This window comes from Meles meles, chromosome 9, assembly GCF_922984935.1.
Source record: "Meles meles chromosome 9, mMelMel3.1 paternal haplotype, whole genome shotgun sequence".
Classification (NCBI taxonomy): Eukaryota; Metazoa; Chordata; class Mammalia; order Carnivora; family Mustelidae; genus Meles; species Meles meles.
Genome location: NC_060074.1, coordinates 39,241,138 through 39,261,045, shown reverse-complemented (window position 1 = coordinate 39,261,045; position 19,908 = coordinate 39,241,138). Strand labels below are relative to the sequence as shown.

The window sequence follows — 19,908 nt, the reverse complement described above, 5'->3', positions numbered from 1 at the left end:
ATGCAGGTTGAGACCAGCAGGGCCTAGGGGATGAAATTTAAAGAGAACCCAAAGATAGGTGCCTCCTTAAATTAAGTTCCTTACGCCTCTTGCCTGTCACACCCTAGCCCTGTCCTGGAGGCAAGAGAGAAAGAGGAGCAGAAGTCTTTAGTGGAGGACGACGATAGACAGGTAGATGGACTGGACCATCCAGTGGGAGTTATAGGGAAAGCATGGTTTTACCTAAATGGACATGAGATTGAAAATTCTCCCATTTGGTGGAGGTTTGACAGGGAGATAGTTTTATCCTACTCTCCAGAAGTTGTCACAGGAACATGGAAATAATACGCATGATGGTCAGATTGGCCAGTAAGTGGGATCCCTGAGAAGACCCTAGAGGTAGAGTTGGGGAAGGGGCCCTGCGGATGGGTCAAAGCCCAATGAGAGACCTGGAGTGATAAAGGATGCAACCTTTGAGATGAAGGCAACACACAAGAAAAGGACTGGAAGCCTAGAGGCAGGCAGAGGGTCCAGGTAAGCCTGAGAGAAACAGAGACAGAAGAAAGACAATTTACACCAGGGATAGTGACAAAGATCATATGGAGAGAGAAACATAAGGGACAAAGCAAATACTGGTAGAAGAGAAAGTGGGGGAGGGGCAAAATGAAACCGTGAAGACAGTGTTCAGTGGGAGTGAATGGAATTTTGCTAGAGGTCAGTGTAGGAGAGAGGAGACATGGTGGGATATTTAGCATCAAGGGGAGTCAACACACAGAAGCTTCTGCCGCAGGGGGTCGTCCCCACCAATAGTGAGTTTTCAGAACCTTGAATCCTGGACGTATGTGTTGGCAAACATTACATTACTGATGTATTTGTATGGAAGGTTCTACAGAAACAGTCCTAAGAATTGTGTTTATGTAAACATGTAGTAAGCCACCCTTGAAAAGGACACAAGAATAAACACAAAATTCAGCCAAGATAATTTCCAGCGAGTGAATGAGAATAGAAGGTTAAGAGAAAATAGCAACAACAAAAAGGTAGATTTCGGGGTAAAAAGGAAAACCCTGGAGAGATGGGAAGAGAAGGACACAGAGGTCCTGACACAGAGCCAAGCAGGAGGGGAGCAGGCGAGAGGCAACATGGTGGGGGGCCAACCCTCTCAGGTGGAGTCGGGAGAGAGGGGAACAGGAGGTCGATGATGGAGACAGGTGAGGGTTCTTTCTGGATCATTATGTATTTCAGGGGCAGAGCTCGTCAGATACGAACATCTAGTACAATCTTGTGCTGGGGGTCTGGTGGATATACAGAAGACAACTGTATCTTGTCACCTCAAAATTAACCAAGAAGGCCAGCCAGCAGGGACAGAATATGTCCAATCACCTGAAATAATTAGTAAGGCTGGCCAAGGAAGTCTGATGTGATGACACTGTGTGTCCCAGCGAAGGTGTCAGGAGGCAGCGCAGGGAGGACAGGTTGGATGCAGGAGAGGGAGACCCTGGTGCTCAGTGAAGGAACTCTTGCCTAACAGAGGAGAGCTAGGAGTGAAGTGGAAAAGTACTGAAAAGGGGGCATTAAAGAGATGGGTAGAGCAAGATGGAAAGAGGAGATGAAGGTACAAAAGATGCATCAGGTCAGAAGAGGCAGAGACGGAGAGTGCTGAAAAGAATGTGCTAAGCTGAGAGGAGAAGGAGGACGTATGAAACCAGAAAGAGAAGCAGAGGCAGAGAAATAGGGGGAGAGAGAGACAGCTGCAAGGGGAAGAAGAGAGGGAGTGGTCAGCAAATGGGAAGCACCGCGTCCAGTGAGCATGCCTGGAACACCATTAACCTGCAGGACCCTGGGGCCTATGAGAATATGGCACCATCTGGAGCAGGGACATTTCTGCCTAGAACTGATCCCATCAGGCATGTCTTTCCTGATGTCCCCTTAAGATGGGGTTTCCTGGGGGCGCCTGGGTGGCTCAGTGGGTTAAAGCCTCTGCCTTTGGCTCAAGTCATGATCCCAGGGTGCTGGAATCAAGTCCCACGCGCGGCTCTCTGCTTAGCGGGGTGTCTGCTTCCCCCTCCCACCCCCCACCTGCCTCTCTGCCTACTGGTGGTCTCTCTGTCAAATAAATAAGTAAAATCTTAAAAAAAAAAAAAAAAGATGGGGTTTCCTGCTGGTTCCTTGGCCCCAAATTGAGGCCTAAGGGGTTTTGTTTCTCTGAGCAGGTTTCAGCGGTGAATCCAGTGAGGATGAAGGGCCTCCAGAAGCTCTGAGCTCTGCAGGATGCCGAGGGCCGGAGGAGGAGGGTGAGGATGAGGAGGAGGGTGAGGACGACCAGCTTCCGGCTATAGACCCTGAGGCATCTGCATTCAGAGCTCCTGCTTTCTGATGTGCCCTACTTTCAGTTGCTCTACAGCCAATGGTCCTGTCAACACTCCCAACACATTTCCTGTATTTACCTCTTGTGCCGTTTTGGGAAACATGGGAGGGTCACTGAATATGTGTGTTCAGATATAAATGTTAGAGTAGAAATAAACTAGAATATTTCTGTTTGTTTATTATTCCTTTCATGTGATCATGCCTATTGTGGTAGAATAAAAAATAGGTATTTAGACTTTATCCCTAGTTGCTGGCACAGAACTCCTCAAACCCTTGGAATTTCCCCAGTGGTAAGAGTGATTCCATGACAATTAGAGGGTTAGAACTTTCAGTTCTACCCATCGACCTCTTGGGAGAAAAGAGAAGTGGGAGATTAAGTTCAATCACCAGTGACCTATGATTTAACCAGTCATGCTTATATCATAAAAACCTTGGTAAAAACCCCTGAACAATGGGGTCAGGAACCCCTAACTTGGTAAATATGTTGATGTGCTGGGAGGGTTGCATACTAGAGAGGGTGTGGAAACCCTGGCATGCCCCACCCCCATACCTCAATGATACATTTCTTCCATTTGGCTGTTCTTGAGTTGTATTCTTTATAATAAAACTGTATCATAAGCAGAGTACTTTCCTGAGTTCTGTGAGTCATCCTAGCAAATTATTGGACCTAGGTGGGCATCATGGGAGCCCTCAAATTTATAATTGGCTGGGCAGAAACATGGGTAACTTGGAGAAACCATTTGTAGCTGGTGCCTGAAGTGGGGTCAGTCATATGGGACTAAGCCCTTGCCCTGTGTGGTCTGTGCTAACTCTGGGCAGTTAGTGTCAGAACTGAATTGAATTTTTCAACACCCAGTTGATACTGAAGAGCTGGAGAATTGATTGGTGTTGGAATGACCTATTTATTGTTGGAAAAGACACCACATGTTTGGTGTCAGAAAGAAGCCCACATACCTAACCATACTGATGTCTTCAGTGTAAGTATTGATTTCTGCCTTAACCAACTTCTGTCATCTGTGTCATCTGATCACAAACAAAGGTAGATAATTTTTTATTGCCTTGATGCATATATTGTTACTGGAAACTTGGGAAGACACAAAAAGCCCAAAGAAGTCTTTTTGACAGGTGTTCTCTATCATGCCATTAGCTTATATGCAAGCTTTTCCAAAAATAATTTGGGAAATAATGTCTCAGAATTCTAAAACATCAGGAAGGAGTAGACAGAATAACTATTATTTTTGTCCTTGTTTTGTAGATGAGAAAATTCTAGCATGTAACTGTTTAAGAATCTTTCCCCAAATCATATGGAGAATTAAAGGCAGAGCCAGGACCATTGTCTTGGGTGCTTAGATCTCAGTTCAGCAGATGTGTTTCCTTCAGAAGGAAGAAAGGGGAGAAAAACTAATCAGATGCATCTGCTAGTGTTATTTGTTACAGGATTTATAACTTTTATCAAGCACTTACTGTTTGTCTTCCTTGGATTTTATGAACAAAACAAATTCAGAAATATGCCCTAGGTGTAATAGCAAATAAGATAACTTAACATCAAAATTCACATTTTTTTCCAACAAAAGATCCATTTTTATTGTTTGCTATATTTTTTGTAAGTAATAAAGCTAAATTATCTTTTAGGGAATTTCCATCATCTGTTTTTAACCAACGTGTAATGTCTTGAGCCCTAGAAGTCTACTTACTATTCATGGAAAAAATTCCAACAGGTTTTAGGTTGGTGAGGGGGTTGAGTGAGACTTGGGCAAGTGGGGAGGAGAAGACAGGGCTCTGATCTACAGTCATTCTAGGATCCATCTTCTAATGTTGCCCTGGGCAAGCAATAGAGGTAGAGGAAGTGTGTAGGGATTAGTTGGAAGTATAGCAAGTAGAAAAGAAAGGTGTTAGGAAAGCCAGAGCAAGATAGAGCAAAACTGCCCAAATGCCCAATTTTCTCAGCTCCTGGCAACTAAAAACAGTGTTAACCAAGGTGAATGTGTTGAATTCAAAGAACAGACTGGAGTGCTTGGAGTTTCATGATTTTCCCTGGTCTTTGGTAGTTTTCTTAAGGAATTTCCTTCTCTGTTGGCTTCTTGGCCACACACTCGCCACATCTGATTGCTCTGTAGAGAAAGCAGCAGTGTGTGGAAGGGAGGGCTGCAGAGGAGACCAGGAGCCTCCAGGTCACCACCTGGAATTATCAGTAGGATTTGAAGGGACTCTGGAGCATTAAGGAACAGAGAATCATATAGCTGGGAAAAATGAATGTCCAACTAAGATTGCTAAATTAGATATACAACTTGTTAGCTTTTTATAGAAGAGTAAAGGAATACCACCTTTGCAGTTAACTTCTCTACCAGTCTAGAAAGTTCTAACAATGTATTAGTTCTGCAATTTACCTCCCTCTAATCTTACCAGCCTATTCATTGCCCAAGCCTCTATAAGTTGTAAGTTGTTAATCACATGTGTTGTAATATTCTCCCTGAGTGGCAGATTAAGGCATATCAGGCAATGAACAAAAATTATTCACACTTGGCAACAAAGCAATAAAGCAAAAGGATACATATCGCAATTTGTTATTTACTACTAATTAGGGCCTGACTTTATAAGCTTGCGTGTTAACTTATAGATTTTTGTCCAGTAGAGATGCACATTACTTGTTTGGTAGAAAAGATAGTGCCAAAGATTGTGGGCTTATTGCCTTATTAACCAATTTGGGCTCTAATTTAAGAAACTTGTTTCAGCCAGCATGCCTTTTCTGGCCAACTTTATAAACCTCTATTCCTTGAATTCTATGTTGGTGGACCACACATGCTGCAATTAACAAGGAAATTCATTTATTTATTCAGAGAACACCAGGGACAACTATTTGAAAACAAATATTGGAAAAGGGAAACAGGAAGCTTCTGGCTCACCACCAAAAGTTGTGTCAGATATGGTGTGCAAGTCTTGGGTTTGAGGATTTTAGGAGTCTGAATTCAGAGCTACTTTTACCTGATGCATTTTACTCTGAGCACTAAGCACATGAAAATGAATCAGTGATATTAAAATCCCATTCTCTGCATTTTCTTTTCCTATTATGTGTGTGAAGACATAAGTAATCATTATAAATTCATATTTAATAGTATGAGCACTGTTGATTGAATAGATGTGCTCATTTTTGATGTTGTAGAAATATGTTCATAAAATGAGTGCTTTTTGATTAGCTCTTCATGCCTATCTAATACTGAAGTCTTGAATTTATGTGGTGTTTCCCACCCATTCTCTTCCACCTCTTTATCTTTTATGGAGCACAGAATGCTAAGTACTCTTCTCCTGGATAATAATATTGTTATCAGGGGCGCCTGGGTGGCTCAGTGGTTTAGGCCACTGCCTTCGGCTTGGGTCATGATCTCAGGGTCCTGGGATCGAGTCCCGCATCGGGCTCTCTGCTCGGCGGGGAGCCTGCTTCCCTCTCACTCTCTCTGCTTGCCTCTCTGCCTACTTGTGATCTCTCTCTGTCAAATAAATAAATAAAATCTTAAAAAAAAAAACAATAATATTGTTATCATTTGGTCAAAAATCTTGAAAAGCTCAGAAGTCTTACTGCCTAATTACCCTTGAAAAGAAAAAAAAAGAAAGAAAGAAGGAGTCAGACAAACACTGGCAAAGTCAAGTTTTAGATTTTGATGGACATCTTCCAGCAAGTTGTCCTGATTCAATCAGTTTAAGATTCCCAGGGACAAAACAAGCCTGTATTCCAACAGATTTATTGACTCATTAACAATCTGGGAGAGGACCATACACTAGAGAACCATGGACATTGCAGCAAATGGAGGCAGAGAAAGAGTTATTATACAGTTTTTGAAAGGGTGGAGTTGAAGTATAATTTATAGGATGCAGTGATTTGATAGGTTCAAACCAACCCAGAGTTGCATGAAGATCAGGCCTGGATTGTGAAGTGAACCCAGGGTCGTTCCTATTGCTGGAAAACCACAAAGTTATGAAAATGTGGAATATTGTCTTTAGAAATCCCATACTGGAAGCTGTGCCCCTGGATTAGATATCAAGATTCCATCTCTTTACCAAAATAAGTTAGACCCTCTAAGCAAGGGTGAGATGCTTTATCCTTGCTGATACCATTTCAACAGCAAGTTTCTGATAGTTTGTCAATCCACAAAGTTGACAACAAATTTCCTCAGTGAGTGAGGAAGCTCTAGTCATTCAAAGAAAGGTTAAGACATTTCACAGCTGCAGCAAGCTCTTAGGAGAATGTTTTGCATTAAACTTGCAGCTGGCCTTCTCTGTACCTGTTATTCCAGTCTCATGAATGACAGGGCAGATTTTTATCTCAGACTGAGCTAATTTCTACTTTTTCAATGCCACTGAGTAAGTAGTGGTTTATCAAAAGACTTTTCAAGAAGAATCTTATTTTAACTTCACCACAATCATGAGGTGTAAGGCAAAACAGATGTTGATAGCCCTGTTTTATACGTGATGAAACCAAAGCACACATGTTTAAGGTTTTCCCCTCCTTCTCTTTCCATAATGCTAAATAGTGAATTCAAAGAACAGCTAGAATTACCATCCTTGATTTCTAGAAATCAATCCCATAGCTCTTTTTTTTCTTTAGAAAGGTAGAAAGAAATGATAATCAAAATGTCTTAATCCTGACTGTGAAATGTCAAGATTTACCACTTTTCAATGTACAAATTACTGTTTTCCTCTCATGCTTTATAGACACCATGGATATTGGAACTATTTTTACTCTGGACATAGAAGAGAAATATGTGCAAATGAGAATTCTTAGTGTGCAAATGAATCTTTAACAACATTTCTATAAAACATGAAATCTAGTTGTTTGCTGGATCATTCAAAAGTAGGTAATAAATTCCAAAGAATCCAGATTCATCTTTTTTATTAAAGAGGCTTCCTATTATATGATATAGAAACTGAACATTCATAATTGCCAAAAGAGAAGTTTCTTTTTCCTCCTCTTCCTCCTCCTTCTCTTTCTTCTTTTCCTCCTTCTCCTCCTTTTCCTCCTCCTTCTCCTCCTCCTCCTCTACCTCGTTCTTCTTCTTCCTTCCTTCCTTTCTTTTTTTTTTTAAGTAGGCACCACAAGCAGTAGGAAAGCCTAACTTGGGGCTTGAACTCACAGCCCTGAGACCCTGAGATGAAGACCTGAGCTGAGATCAAGAGTCAGACATTTAACTGACTGAGCCACCCAGATGCCCCAAGAGAAGTTGTTTCTTACTTGCAGGCATGATCTCTGTGGTCTTCCAGGCCATGACTAGGAGGAGGGGTATGGGGGAGATTGGGTGTGGATCAGTGTCCACTATGGTTTACAGAGGATAGGCAAAAGTGGGTCCTCAAAGCTGTTGGCACTTCTACAGAATGTTCTTCTTACTGGTTTTATAAAGGGAATGCCCGCTGGGCTCATCTGGATTACAAGTCATGTCTCAGGCATATATCCATGTATATACAGCATGTCTTCATGTGATATACCCATGCAAACATTCCTACTTCTCTGAGCCTTCTGTTTCCTTCTTTGGTACTATGCCAAGGCTTTTGGGGCATCTCCACCTTCTTTGCTAAAGGCCATCCTTTTGTCCAAGCTTCAAGGAGCCAGTTCAGTCACAGACAGGACCAGGCCCAGATGCCCTTGCCATTGCCTTATGCCCTGATCAGAGTGGATGGCTTTCATATCAATGGAATCTCCATTCTCTAGTCTTATATTCTACCTTTCCTGGTCCTACATCCTTAAAACCCACTCCTACAAGTGTTTCTCTCTTGTTTTCAATATACATTAGCCAGTTCTTGGTGGGCTATGCTTATGGGCAATACACAACCCTCAAGTTTAAATGGCTTAGACACCAAAGTCTTCTTCTTGCTTACTCAAAGCCACAGTGGATCTGGGAGCCCTCCTGGTGTAGTAGTGAATATGTGAACCAGGCAGGGTCAATCTCTAGGCTCTGTCATCTCAAAATAAGACCTCTGTAATCAACGTGGCAAGGAGAGGTTACACAGTGAGAATTCTCACTGCCCTTCTGCGAATCAACTTGCAAATGACGTATGCCACGTCTGATCGTAGTCCATTGGTCAGTGTCTCAGTCATTCAGCCATGCTTACTGCATGTGGCTGGAAAGTAACGAGTAAGTTCTGTGTGGAGACAGGAAAAGAAGAGAAAACCTTAAGGACCTAATAAAAAAGTCATATAAATGGAAGCACACGATACCATGCCTTATAGGAAGGCCCGATATTTTCTATTGTAAATTTCATTCCAAATTATTCAATAAGAGAACTTGACAGGATAATTTTTTATTTTATTTAAAAAAATAAATGAACAAAAATGGCAACAAAAAAAAAGTTTGAAAAAGCTGTCTGCCCAGCAACAGGCAGAACTGTCAGTGGGAGGAACCACAGCCCCTTATCATGTAGCTGCTGAAGACTGTTTGGGGGGTTTGAGAAGTTCTTTATAGATCTTGCATATCAGTCCTTTGTCTGTAGTGTCATTTGCAAATATCTTCTCCCATTCTCTGTGTTGCCTCTTGGTTTTGTTAACTGTTTCCTTTGTTGTGCAGAAGCCTTTTATCTTGATGAAGCCCCAAAAGTTCATTTTTGCTTTTGTTCCCCTTGCCTTTGGCGATGTATCTTGAAAGAAGTGGCTGTGGCCCTTGTCAGAGACGTTACTGCCTATGGAGGACATTAGGAGAATGAAGGGAAAAACAAAGGGATGGGGATGTGAGATCAGAGTGGGAGATGAACCATGTGAGACTATGGGCTCCAGGAAACAAATGGAGGGTTTTAGAGGAGAGGGGTGTGGGGGGATGGGTGAGCCTGGTGGTGGGTATTAAGGAGGACCCGTATTGCATGGAGCACTGGGTGTGGTGCATAAACAATGAATCTTGGAACACTGAAAAAATAAAATGAAATAAAATAAAATAAAAAACCCAATGATGTACTGTATGGTGATTGACATAACACAATAAAAAAAATAAAGATCTGTAAACATAAAAAAAAAAAACTTGGGGGGTGAGGGGTGGGCTACTTTATGAAAGAGTGGGCTCCAACTGAAAACTGTTCTCTCTTGTTTCCTGAATTGCAAAAATGTTTCTAAAATTATTCACAAATATGGCCTCAAGCTGAAGTCCAAGCTTGATGAATTTCTGGTTATCCTGAAAAAACAAAGACAAAAATGAGAATGGCTATAGCAACTGAGCTTGAGCTCTCCATGTTTCATATAATCCAGAGCTTCATTTTAGACTACCCCAAATGTTTAGTGAGAATTAACACAGTTAGGAGTATTATGTTCCCAGATAGCTTGATCATTTCTCTTTATCTGGAAGACAGAGATGCAAAAAAGAGTACTGTATTACAGTTTAATTCTTCGTCAGAAATTTATTGTTAATTTTAAAAAAATACCAGTGGCTGTATTTTCAAATACAGCACTTATGACTTGCAGCACTACAATGGTACAGAAATGTTGAAGGCAAATTCATGGCGTCCCTCTTCCTCCCTCATCCCTTGAGATAATCCTTGTTAACTTTTGGATATAGTGTTAAGAAATTCGAAAGTAAAGAAATCCAAGATTTTGAAATTTGAGAAATTCAATTTGGTATCTTCCTTTAGAGAACAGAAATATGAGTTGCCTTTAAAATGCCCTTGGTCCAGAGGAGTGATGTCGGAAGACCCGCTGCTACAGAGATGCCCCTCCCAGCACTATGGCCCTGTAGGTTCTGCCTGTAAGCAACCTCCCATGCTCTGCCTCCGAACTGCAGCACTGGGAACCAGTGGAGATAGGAAGAGAGATGTCCAGGTGTGAGGGGGAAGCCCCTGCCCACGCATTGCTGAGATCCTGGACTCCAGAGAGCAGGTGTACAGCGGCACCAGCAAATGGCGCATGCGCATACTCTATGCCTAGGCATCCAGCGGGAGCCCATTGTCTGGGTGAGTTAGGATAGCCCTAAGGTAATGTCTGCAAGGAGACCTGATTTGTTACTATTTCCATACCTTGGCCCCTGAGGCTTTTAGAATACTTCCAGCATTTGCACGCATGCATGTCGGTTTGCCACACGTTGAGGGAAAGGGTAACAGTTACCTGATACAAGTGGATGAAAGGCAAAGTGGCTTAATGGAAAGAAAGAGGGATGTAGAGGGAACCACTCACCTTGTAAAAAGCCCTGTGGTTCTCAAAGATGAGACACATGTCCTGCACGAACCCCTTCACTCGAAGGTACAGTTTCTTATTCAGCTTTTTCTTGATTTTGTTTAACCACATGGGTTTTATTGGGCCGTGAGATGCATTGTTACTCTGTTGACAGAGGTGCGGAAGGGCAGGCTGTGAGCACAGTTCAAGTCCACCCCCTGTTACAGACCAAGTGTTTGTGTCCTCCCCAAATTCCTATGCTGCGATCCTAACCCATAGTGTGATGGTATTAGGAGGCTGAGCCTTTGGGAGATGATTAGACTGTAAGGATGATCCTCATGAATGGGATTAGTACCCTTATAAAAATGACCCCACAGAGCTCTCTCCCTCTCTTTCCATCATGTAAAGACACAAAATGAAGTTAGCAGTCTGCAGGATTACACAAGCACCCCAATCTCAGGCTTCCAGCCTCCAAAGCTGGGAGAAATAAATATCTACTGTTTGAGCTGCCTTGTCCATGGTATTTTGTGGTAGCAGCTTAAGTGGCCAAGGACTGAGTAAGCTGACTCAGATGTCCATCAATAAGATGGAAATAATGATGAGTGGACCCACTGGACCCATATCCCAAATTTGACAATGCCGGTTTCGGGCTTTGTTGCTGTTACTTACATAATGTGGTCTTGAGGCAAAAAAGGGGCTTTTTGAACAGCAGTAGACCTTCAAGAGGACAAATTCACATTTCTGCAAAAGAGAGAGGAGATTTTAAGTGAGAAGCAGCTTGGAGAGAATGAAGTATACATATGCTCAGACAGAATGGATGGTTCCCAAACCTGTGACCTATGAAATAAACATGGAATAGGAATTTTCTCTGGAATACACATTTTAGTGTTAGTTCATGTGATCAGAGTAGAGCAGGGGACATCCCTCCAGCCCCTGCAAGACTGTGCTGCTTCTCTCAAGTCAACAGAAAGGAGGAGAGTTCAGGTTTGTATTTCAACTCACCAACTGTTCCTCAGGCACCATCCACCTCTGTAAGACCTCAGATGTCTTGTGACATTGTTGGCTTTGTGGGTAACTTGGTTGAAGAGTCTTTATCATACAGAAGATGCAACTCCATGGGTCCCTGAGAAGTTGGGCATAAGGTCAGCAAAGGTAGATTTTCTGTGACTCAGCCACTGTTTCTACAGCTGCTAAAGTCCTCTGTTCAGGAATGACTGGTGGTTTCCACACTGTATCTGACTTCTCTCTGTGCTAGAGCCCCATTTGGGCATAGTTGGCAGACACCCCTCCCATTTATAGTGGTAGCAGGACTGACAGTTTGTCGAGTGAGCTGCTATTGTGGATGATGGTCTTTCATTCATCTCAAAACTTAAGAGTTCTTATCTGAGCCACTATGGGCTTAGATATGAGCCCTGCCATTTAAAATTGAGAATTGCAAATTGGTACCTTCAGCACTGGAGTCTTGAGCTTCAATGAGCCATCAGACCACAGTAAAAGGAAACCAGCTCTTGTTTCTCAACTTTGCTGAGTAAGCACTGAGTATAGGCATCCTCTCCTCTGGCACTGCCATACCTAGGCCTAGAATCTGTGCTGCAGAAACTTCTTGGAAAGAAATCTATGAACAGAGTAGTGTCAAACATCTGCCATTTGCCTCTACATTCAATGCCTCTGCCATTCTTCTCTGCTAGGCTCCCTGTGCTGAAAATCAAGAGGATCAAGATAATCAGGAGGATACAGGGGCACCTGGGTGGCTCAGTCATTAGCGCCTGCCTTTGGCTCAGGTCATAATCCCAGGGTTCTGGGATGAGACCTGCATTGGGCTCCCTGCTCAGTGGGAAGCCTGCTTCTCCCTCTCCCACTCCCCCACTTATTTTCCCTCTCTCACTATCTCTCTCTGTGAAATAAATAAAATCTTTAAAAAAAATCAAGTGGTTACAGTGATCCTTCCTAGATATGTCATTTGCCTCCTCTCTCCTTGGCTACTCCAGTGCTTGCTCAAGGGGCCCATTCCCGAGTACCCGTGGTGTGAGGATGGGGACTATACTTGGGCACAGCAATAAAGAAGACCTGTCTTCTGCCTCTATAGCATGCCCAACTGCAGAGCTTTATGCAGAATCCCTAGGATGACACCATTCCTGGGAACTACCTGGGAGCAGCTGGATTACACTAGACTCTCCCATTACCAGGGGTGCAATGTTCTGTCTTCATAGGTACAGGCTATGGAAATCATCCTTCCTTCTTGGTCACAGCAATTCTGCCTACACTATCACTTACAGAATGCCTTATCAACCTTCATGCTATCCCTCATACCATTATCTCTGACCAAAAAATACATTTTAAAAAAAGATTTTTATTTATTTATTTGGCAGACAGAGATCACAAGCAGGCAGAGAGGCAGGCAGAGAGAGAGGGGGGAAGCAGGCTCCCCGCTGAGCAGAGAGCCCGACGTGGGGCTCGATCCCAGGACCCTGAGATCATGACCCGAGCTGAAGGCAGAGGCTTAACCCACTGAACCACCCAGGCGTCCCCCAAAAATACATTTTAAGGCAAAGGAAATATAGCATCTATGGTTATCTGAAGGCTCATCACAGTCCCAAATTTTTCAGCTTTTTGATGTTCCCAGAGCAGGTGCTATATGCTTTAAACCAGCACCCTATGTATGATACCATCACCCCCTCAAAGTGCCTAGGTCTGGGAACCAAGTGAGAGATGTGGGGGTGACCCTTGCAGAGTTTTTGCTTCCCATTAATCTATTGCTGCTAACACTGTTATACAAAGGATATTGATACTGTAAGACTTGCTCCCTCTACATCAGGACACATACAACCAGAGACAAACGCTGCAGGCTGAGCGCGCAGAGTGGGACGAGCTGTGCCACAGGAAGGGAGGGCGAGAAGGGGCCAGGGCTCACTAACCTGTTAACATCTATATGGTGGATGTGGCATGTCTCATGAAAGGACTTTGGACAAGTATCACAGCAGAACAGCTTTCCAGGTCGACGGCACACCTCACATATATTTGAGTTTCCCGGCTAGAAGGGGAGGTAATGCAGACATCATTGGAATCAGTGAGATCCCAGAAGGTTGATACATTGAGACTCTAGAATCCATGGTCTTTGATTGTGCCCGGGGGACACTTGTAGATTTCTCTTTTCAAAATATTAAGGAATAACACTGAGTGAAGATTTTGGAAGAAGACATTCTGGTCTGCAGTGAAGTTTGGGAGGAAGTGGCTATTAGACCATTAAAGTTCTTATGAAGACAAAGATTCTGACAGAGACTAGCAATAACCACAAAAGAAGATGTATTAAAGATAATCTGAGAAATTTATTATTTTGCTGGCAAAACTTGGCTCAGGAATATAATACAGTGTCTTATCTAGTTATCTACATTGCATCATCTAATTGACTCACTGAAGAGGGATTTCCCGAGGATTTAATGTAAGAAATTACACTTCTGTCATATCACTGCATCCTGTTTTCTTGGCCATAAGTTCCCCATGATTTGAAGGGCCTGGGGAGGAGTTCCTGCACTATGGGTTCTGTGCCTGGAGGACCCCTGGGCCTGTGACATACCTTTGGTTTGGAAAGACATAGATACAGATTACCAGGTGGATGCCAGGGAGGACAGAGCTCTTTGGCTCTGGGAACCTGGGGTAAGATGTCCCATGATTTAGCTTGGCATGTAAGGTGTGGAGATGCCATCCCTAAATGGCCACGGATTGTGGTAACAGTGACCACCACAACTGAAGGCCTAGGACATACCCTCATTTTCTGAGCACATGGAAGACCTATACTATACTATACTATATATATAGTAAAGGAGCCACAAAATTGGTTAATGCTTGATTTTTCACCAATCACAATATGTGGGACCTTAAGCCAAATTTAATTTTCTTTAGTGAAGTTAAACATTTGATAGTGTTTGTATCTAAATATTGTGGAGAAACAAACATGTGTTAAAAACAATGGAATTGGGGCACCTGGGTGGCTCAGTGGGTTAAAGCCTCTGCCTTCGGCTCAGGTCATGATCCCAGTGCCCTGGGATCGAGCCCCGCATCGGGCTCCCTGCTCAGCAAGGAGCCTGTTTCTCCCTCTCTCTCTGCCTGCCTCCCTGCCTACTTGTGATCTCAGTCTGTCAAATAAATAAATAAAGTCTTTAAAAAAAAACAACAATGGAATTAATAGACCAAAATAAGACTTGGTCAAGGAATGAGCCCATTGGTAGGTAAAGAAATCACATTGTTTTCCTGGTGTGTGTGTGTGTGTGTGTGATAATCTATGTGAATAACATGTGAATCCCGACATACTACAATTTCTATGTAAGAAGGTTGTGTGCCTGTGCTGCAGAAATGCCCAGAAGGATGAGCACGTGGCTCTTCTCCTGGGACCACCTGAACAGCAAGAGAGCCAACTGAAGAAGACCATGTGGTAGGGAAACATTTCATCCAATGGGCGGCAGCTCTACACGTAGATGAAAATACCCTGTCTACACCATGGATTGGAAGAAGGGTTTACATCCTCTTGTGACAATCTAGGTAGAGAACAATGCACAGATTGGGGGGGGGGGTTGCTGGCCAACCCAGCTATGGGTGGTTGGGACTCTTGGTGGTGATGAGGAAGGGAGGAGGTGACAGGGAGCACCATTCCATCTCTTCCTTCTAGAAACACTCTTTATGGTTTGTTCCATGATATTATGCTCTCTTGGATTTTTTTCTAAGCCTCTGCTTCTTTTTTTCAGATATCCAATTCATCACCAGTCCTGCCAGTCCTGCCAATCCCATCCTGCCAATCCCATCTCCTTCTCAATGCTTCTATGAGGTCTATGACCATGAGGACGCAGATGTCCTACTTACAACACTGTCGCATTAGCCAAAGCACAGCAGCCTGTTTTTCAGGTTCTAAATCACAACAATCAGAATATCATCCCTGTACCCAGTGAGCTGATGTGAATTGGGATATATCTCAATTTATAAATTCTTTCCATCTATAAATTCAATATAAGAAGAGAAACAAAAATCACACATAAGAGGAAATTCTAGGGTCTGTATCTTGCCTATGCACTTTGAAAGGGAAAAATGTATGGAATATCCTGTCAGGGACATCCCTGTATACAACCCCACATGGGGCTGGCATGTGCCATATAAATATTTTTCTTTTTTGTCATAACAGATGACACTCATGGATGCTGACAACTGCTGGGTGGAGGTTTCTGGACCATTATCTTATGAAGTGCACTATAAGGAGGCCCTAAGAAAGAATTAATAAACATGCTAATCTTGTTTTGGAAGGTCTATAATCTACGAAGCCCACAAACTCAACATGTATTTTTTAGCAAGAAATTTGTCCTTTTGCTTGGCAATGGTTCTCAACCTGCTGTACAATAGAATCATTTGGGGAGCCTTAAAAAATTCTGAAGCCTGAGGCCCCATCCTCAGAGATTCAATTAGTTGCATGTGATTTTTGATTGTTTGTGTCACCAGGGTGGGGAGGATATTGGCAGTTTGTTTTAAACATGAAAACCTAGATGGTTTTCAGGTGCAGTCATTAGTGGAGACCTCTGGCTTCTAAAGTAGTGGTTTCTGGATCAGCAGAAGCAGCGTCCACTGAATTATGCTGGAAGTATAAATTCTCAGGGGCCATCCCTCACTCAATGAATCAGAAGCCCAGGAGATTCAGATGGACACTGCAGACTGAACAGCCCTGGCCCACCATGGCCCACAACTTTGGCCGTGTATTAAAACCACCAGAGGAGCTTTGGAAGATCTTGACCCTTAGAACACTAGCATCAGAACCTCTGTGGGTGGGACCTCCAGTTGATTGCCATGTGCAGCCAAGGTTGGGAGCCCAAGGTCTGGTGGGATTTCTTCTGGCAAAGTGTGGGAGCTATGAGTAGAGTCATTATCTGTCTACAAAATCTGTCACAGAAAGGCTATGAAAAGGAGTGTGGACATTCTTATTAAGAGACTCTGGGAAAAAAACTGAAGGTTTTAGAAGGGAGGGGGGTCGGGGGATGGATGAGTGTGGTGATGGGTATTAAGGAGGGCATGGATTGCATGGAGGACTGAGGTTTATACACAAACAATGAATCATGGAACCCAACACGAAAAACTAATGATGTACTCTATGGTGACTAACATAACATAATTAAAAAGAAGAAGAAGAAGAAGAGTTGCCTTTTCATCTTCACAGAGGGCTTGGCTGTGAGCTGTGGGAATAACCCTCCATGTCCATTCCAGTTATCAGAAAGGCTGTGCAGACCTCAGAATTGAGAACTATTCCACTATACAAGGGTCCCACCTCCAGCAGAGGAATCGAAGTCATGTGGATGCATCTAGATCATGCTGGGCAATGCATTTGCTAGAGGACCAGGGGGCATGGCAATCCTTTTCTAATCCCCTCTCCATAAGCATCCCTTATCAATATAGCTGCACATAATTCTACAGTGAGAGCCCCCCTGGAGTGGTGCAAAAAGGTGATTCGGCCCAAAACTTCCATCTTGTTGCAATAAAAGCAACCGAATTGTGATTTGGCTTAGAGGGAGGGGCCCTCTGTGATGTTGGCAGACTTTAATGCAGGCAGCTGTAGTAAGCAGGGTCTTTGGATCATAAGGGTCTGTATATAATCAAGCACTAGCCAAGCAGTTTGAGTAAAAATGTCTGCGATTTGCTACATGTTGATAATTTCCATCTTAGCCAGTTCAGGTTCCTGACAGCTTCCTTGAGATGGGCTCCAGGTCTCCATAAAGGACCCTGTGATATTTATCTGCATCACCCACTTGTCCTATGTACATTTCTCTGCAGGCCTGGGGACAGGGTCTGCCCCTGGACTTGCCAGCGTGGCCCAGCCTGTTCCTTCTGGTGGATGTTTCAAACCATCTTAGCTCTGCCTCTATCTAAGAGTGGTTGTTGGTGATCTTCCTTTCCTTCCTTATTACCTTCTTTAAAATACTGCTCTTCTCCCAAATTCACTCCTTATCTGTCATGGGCAGGCCAGCCTTGGCTATTACCACTTAAAGTCCTGGCTCTAGAGACCCCAGTGGTCTAGTGCTCTGCCTCCCATACCCACTTTCAAGGGGGAAATAAGGAAACAGGGGACTTTCCCTGAACAAATGGAAAGGAAGTTTCATGCAGAGACACCAACTCCAAAATCATCTCCCTGGGGTGGATGATATGTTTGTTCTCTGCTTGTCACACACAGGGACACACTCCAACTGAGTGTGAGCACGCTTCAGGAAAACGCAGCAATGACACAGGTAGTATATGGAGGGACAAGGCCTGGGTTATTCTGAGGTCACAGGTGGGGGAGTCAGTACTTACATAAGGGTCAAAAAAGTCACACCTGCTAGGCTCTGGTATTGTCTGCTGAAAAGGGAGAAAGATTGAGTGACAATATTGAATATGATTTTTCATTAACCAAGCATTTGAGTGAACTTCTTTATGTAAAGGATTCATGCCACAGCCCTCCCTTTGCTTTATATCCGTGTTTATGGGTCTATATGTCTAACTGGAGAATAAAAAATCATGAAATTTTATGTCACTGACAGTTTGGCCCAATGCAAGCTCCATTCTCTGACTCCTCTTCCCAAAGCAGGCCTTTGTAAAGCCACACAGGGAACCTGGTCCTGGATTCCACAGCTGGAGTTGGAGCTGCAATGAGGGACTCAAGCTGAGGACTGAATATCCATGGCCCCCCATGACCACAGCACCCAGAGTCCTGGACACCGTGCATGTGTCCCAAAGAACGCTACTGTCTTCTGCAGCTCACCCAGGGCCTAGTCCTGAAAATAAAATGGATCTAAGGTCCCCAGTCCTGTTCATCTTCTTCCTAAAGCTAAGCACCTCTGCACTTTCTCCTGAATCCCAAAAGGATGCATTGACCTTAGATATCTGTGGAATGACTTGGCCTCCTTCAGTTTGGAAGAACGACTGCCTAGCTTCTACCTCCTGCCCAAGGCAGTGAGGCCACAGATAAGCCACTCGGTGTGATCCAGAGTGCAATGACCTGGGAGGCAGCCGTGCCACTGCTAGACCACTAGAGTGGTCTAGAACTCCCCAACCCACCCCAACAGTTATTGTTCCACATTAGACAACAAAGTTGAAACAGTCCCTTGGGTCTGTCTCTTTGGCCTCCTGTGCCCTGCCACTGACCAAGCATATGCTTAGTGCTTAATGTTTGTGCCACAGGTGTTTGTTGAATGGATACAGAAGGACACAAACAAATGAACACAGCTGTCACTCAGGAGATGAGGTTTCTTAGCAACCGTAAATGATTAGCATGGATGGGGTGCCTGGGTGGCTCACTGGGTTAAAGCCTCTGCCTTTGGCTCAGGTCATGACCTCAGGGTCCTGGGCTCGAGCCCCGCACGGGCTCTCTGCTCAGCAGGGAGCCTGATTTCCCCCTCCTCTGCCTACTTGTGATCTCTCTGTCCAAAAAAAAAAAAAAAAAAAAAGATTAGCGTGGACTTTTCTGTCTTACTCTATTGGAACACCTCAGCTACCACCATCAGGTTTAACAGGAATCTTAAGAGCAGGGAAACTGCCAATAGCACCACCTGTCATTTGATGGTGCAAGGGACAGAAGCCTAGGGGCTGGGGAAGGAAAAGGCCCTCTGCAGAGGTGTTCTGAGAATGGAGGTAGTGACACCTTAAGAGTTGTAAGCTCAGACGGAGATGGCATCTGTGATAAAGGGATGGGAGACGGCCAACTCAATTGACAAACCCGGACTGAGTCACCCTTGACTCCCTAGCACTGGGTAGAGATGTTTGCTCTTTTTTTTTTTTTTAAGATTTATTTATTTATTTATTTGTCAGAGAGAGAGAGAGAGAGAGAGCAAGCAGGCAGAGTGGCAGGCAGAGGCAGAGGGAGAAGCAGGCTCCCCGCTGAGAATGGAGCCCGATGCAGGATTCGATCCCAGAATCCTGGGATCATGACCTGAGCTGAAGGCAGCCACTTAACCAACTGAGCCACCCAGGCGTCCTGAAATGTTTGTTCTTAATGAAAGAGCAAATAACGTGTCTTTCTCCAGAAAACCCAGTGGGTGCAGGCCCTGTGACAGAGTTGCTAGCATGAAGTCAGTGGAGCAGGTAGCCCCAGAAACCAACTTTGTGAAGACTGTGACTTTTTGTACAGCAGAGATGGACCAAGGGGACCTCTGTTGGAGGTTAAGAAAATGGAAGCTCTTCCATCTCCTTTTTTTTGCACCACATAGATTCTTTCTTGCACTTGTTCTTGGAGAGGACACGGAAAACACCAACTGTCCTACCTCCTTCCTTGTAATCCATGCACCATGGAAACCAGTAGTCCATAAACTCCACATGCGACTTTGAGGGAAAGAGAATTCACCTCTATAGATGGAACTGAGGTTTACAAAGCCTCTCTGGTGAGGCCTGATGCTTTCATGCAGACACCCAGCTCTAAAACTATCTCTCTGGCGTAGTCTCTCCAAAAA

The 19,908-nt window shown here is 43.8% G+C and overlaps 2 protein-coding genes across 18 annotated transcripts in view; one reads left to right on the top strand and one right to left on the bottom strand.

Annotated features, from left to right (window-relative positions):
* The window catches only part of LOC123950326 (nuclear body protein SP140-like protein), a 29,618-nt gene extending 26,673 nt beyond the window's left edge, over window positions 1-2,945 (top strand). For all 3 annotated transcript variants that reach the window (XM_046018095.1, XM_046018096.1, XM_046018093.1), the window contains one exon: window positions 2,190-2,945. In XM_046018095.1, the coding sequence (XP_045874051.1) occupies window positions 2,190-2,353 (164 nt within the window). In that variant the 3' untranslated portion in view covers window positions 2,354-2,945. The remainder of the gene's footprint in view (window positions 1-2,189) is intronic.
* Window positions 2,946-9,235: 6,290 nt separating this feature from the next.
* The window catches only part of SP100 (SP100 nuclear antigen), a 103,044-nt gene continuing 92,371 nt past the window's right edge, over window positions 9,236-19,908 (bottom strand). For 13 of the 15 annotated variants that reach the window (XM_046018810.1, XM_046018813.1, XM_046018817.1 and 10 more), the window contains 6 exons: window positions 17,777-17,821; window positions 13,375-13,490; window positions 11,462-11,582; window positions 11,129-11,200; window positions 10,481-10,624; window positions 9,236-9,488 (listed from right to left, as the gene is read on the bottom strand). In XM_046018810.1, the coding sequence (XP_045874766.1) occupies window positions 9,363-9,488; window positions 10,481-10,624; window positions 11,129-11,200; window positions 11,462-11,582; window positions 13,375-13,490; window positions 17,777-17,821 (624 nt within the window). In that variant the 3' untranslated portion in view covers window positions 9,236-9,362. The remainder of the gene's footprint in view (window positions 9,489-10,480; window positions 10,625-11,128; window positions 11,201-11,461; window positions 11,583-13,374; window positions 13,491-17,776; window positions 17,822-19,908) is intronic. The other 2 variants (XM_046018811.1, XM_046018814.1) reach the window with 2 other exon arrangements.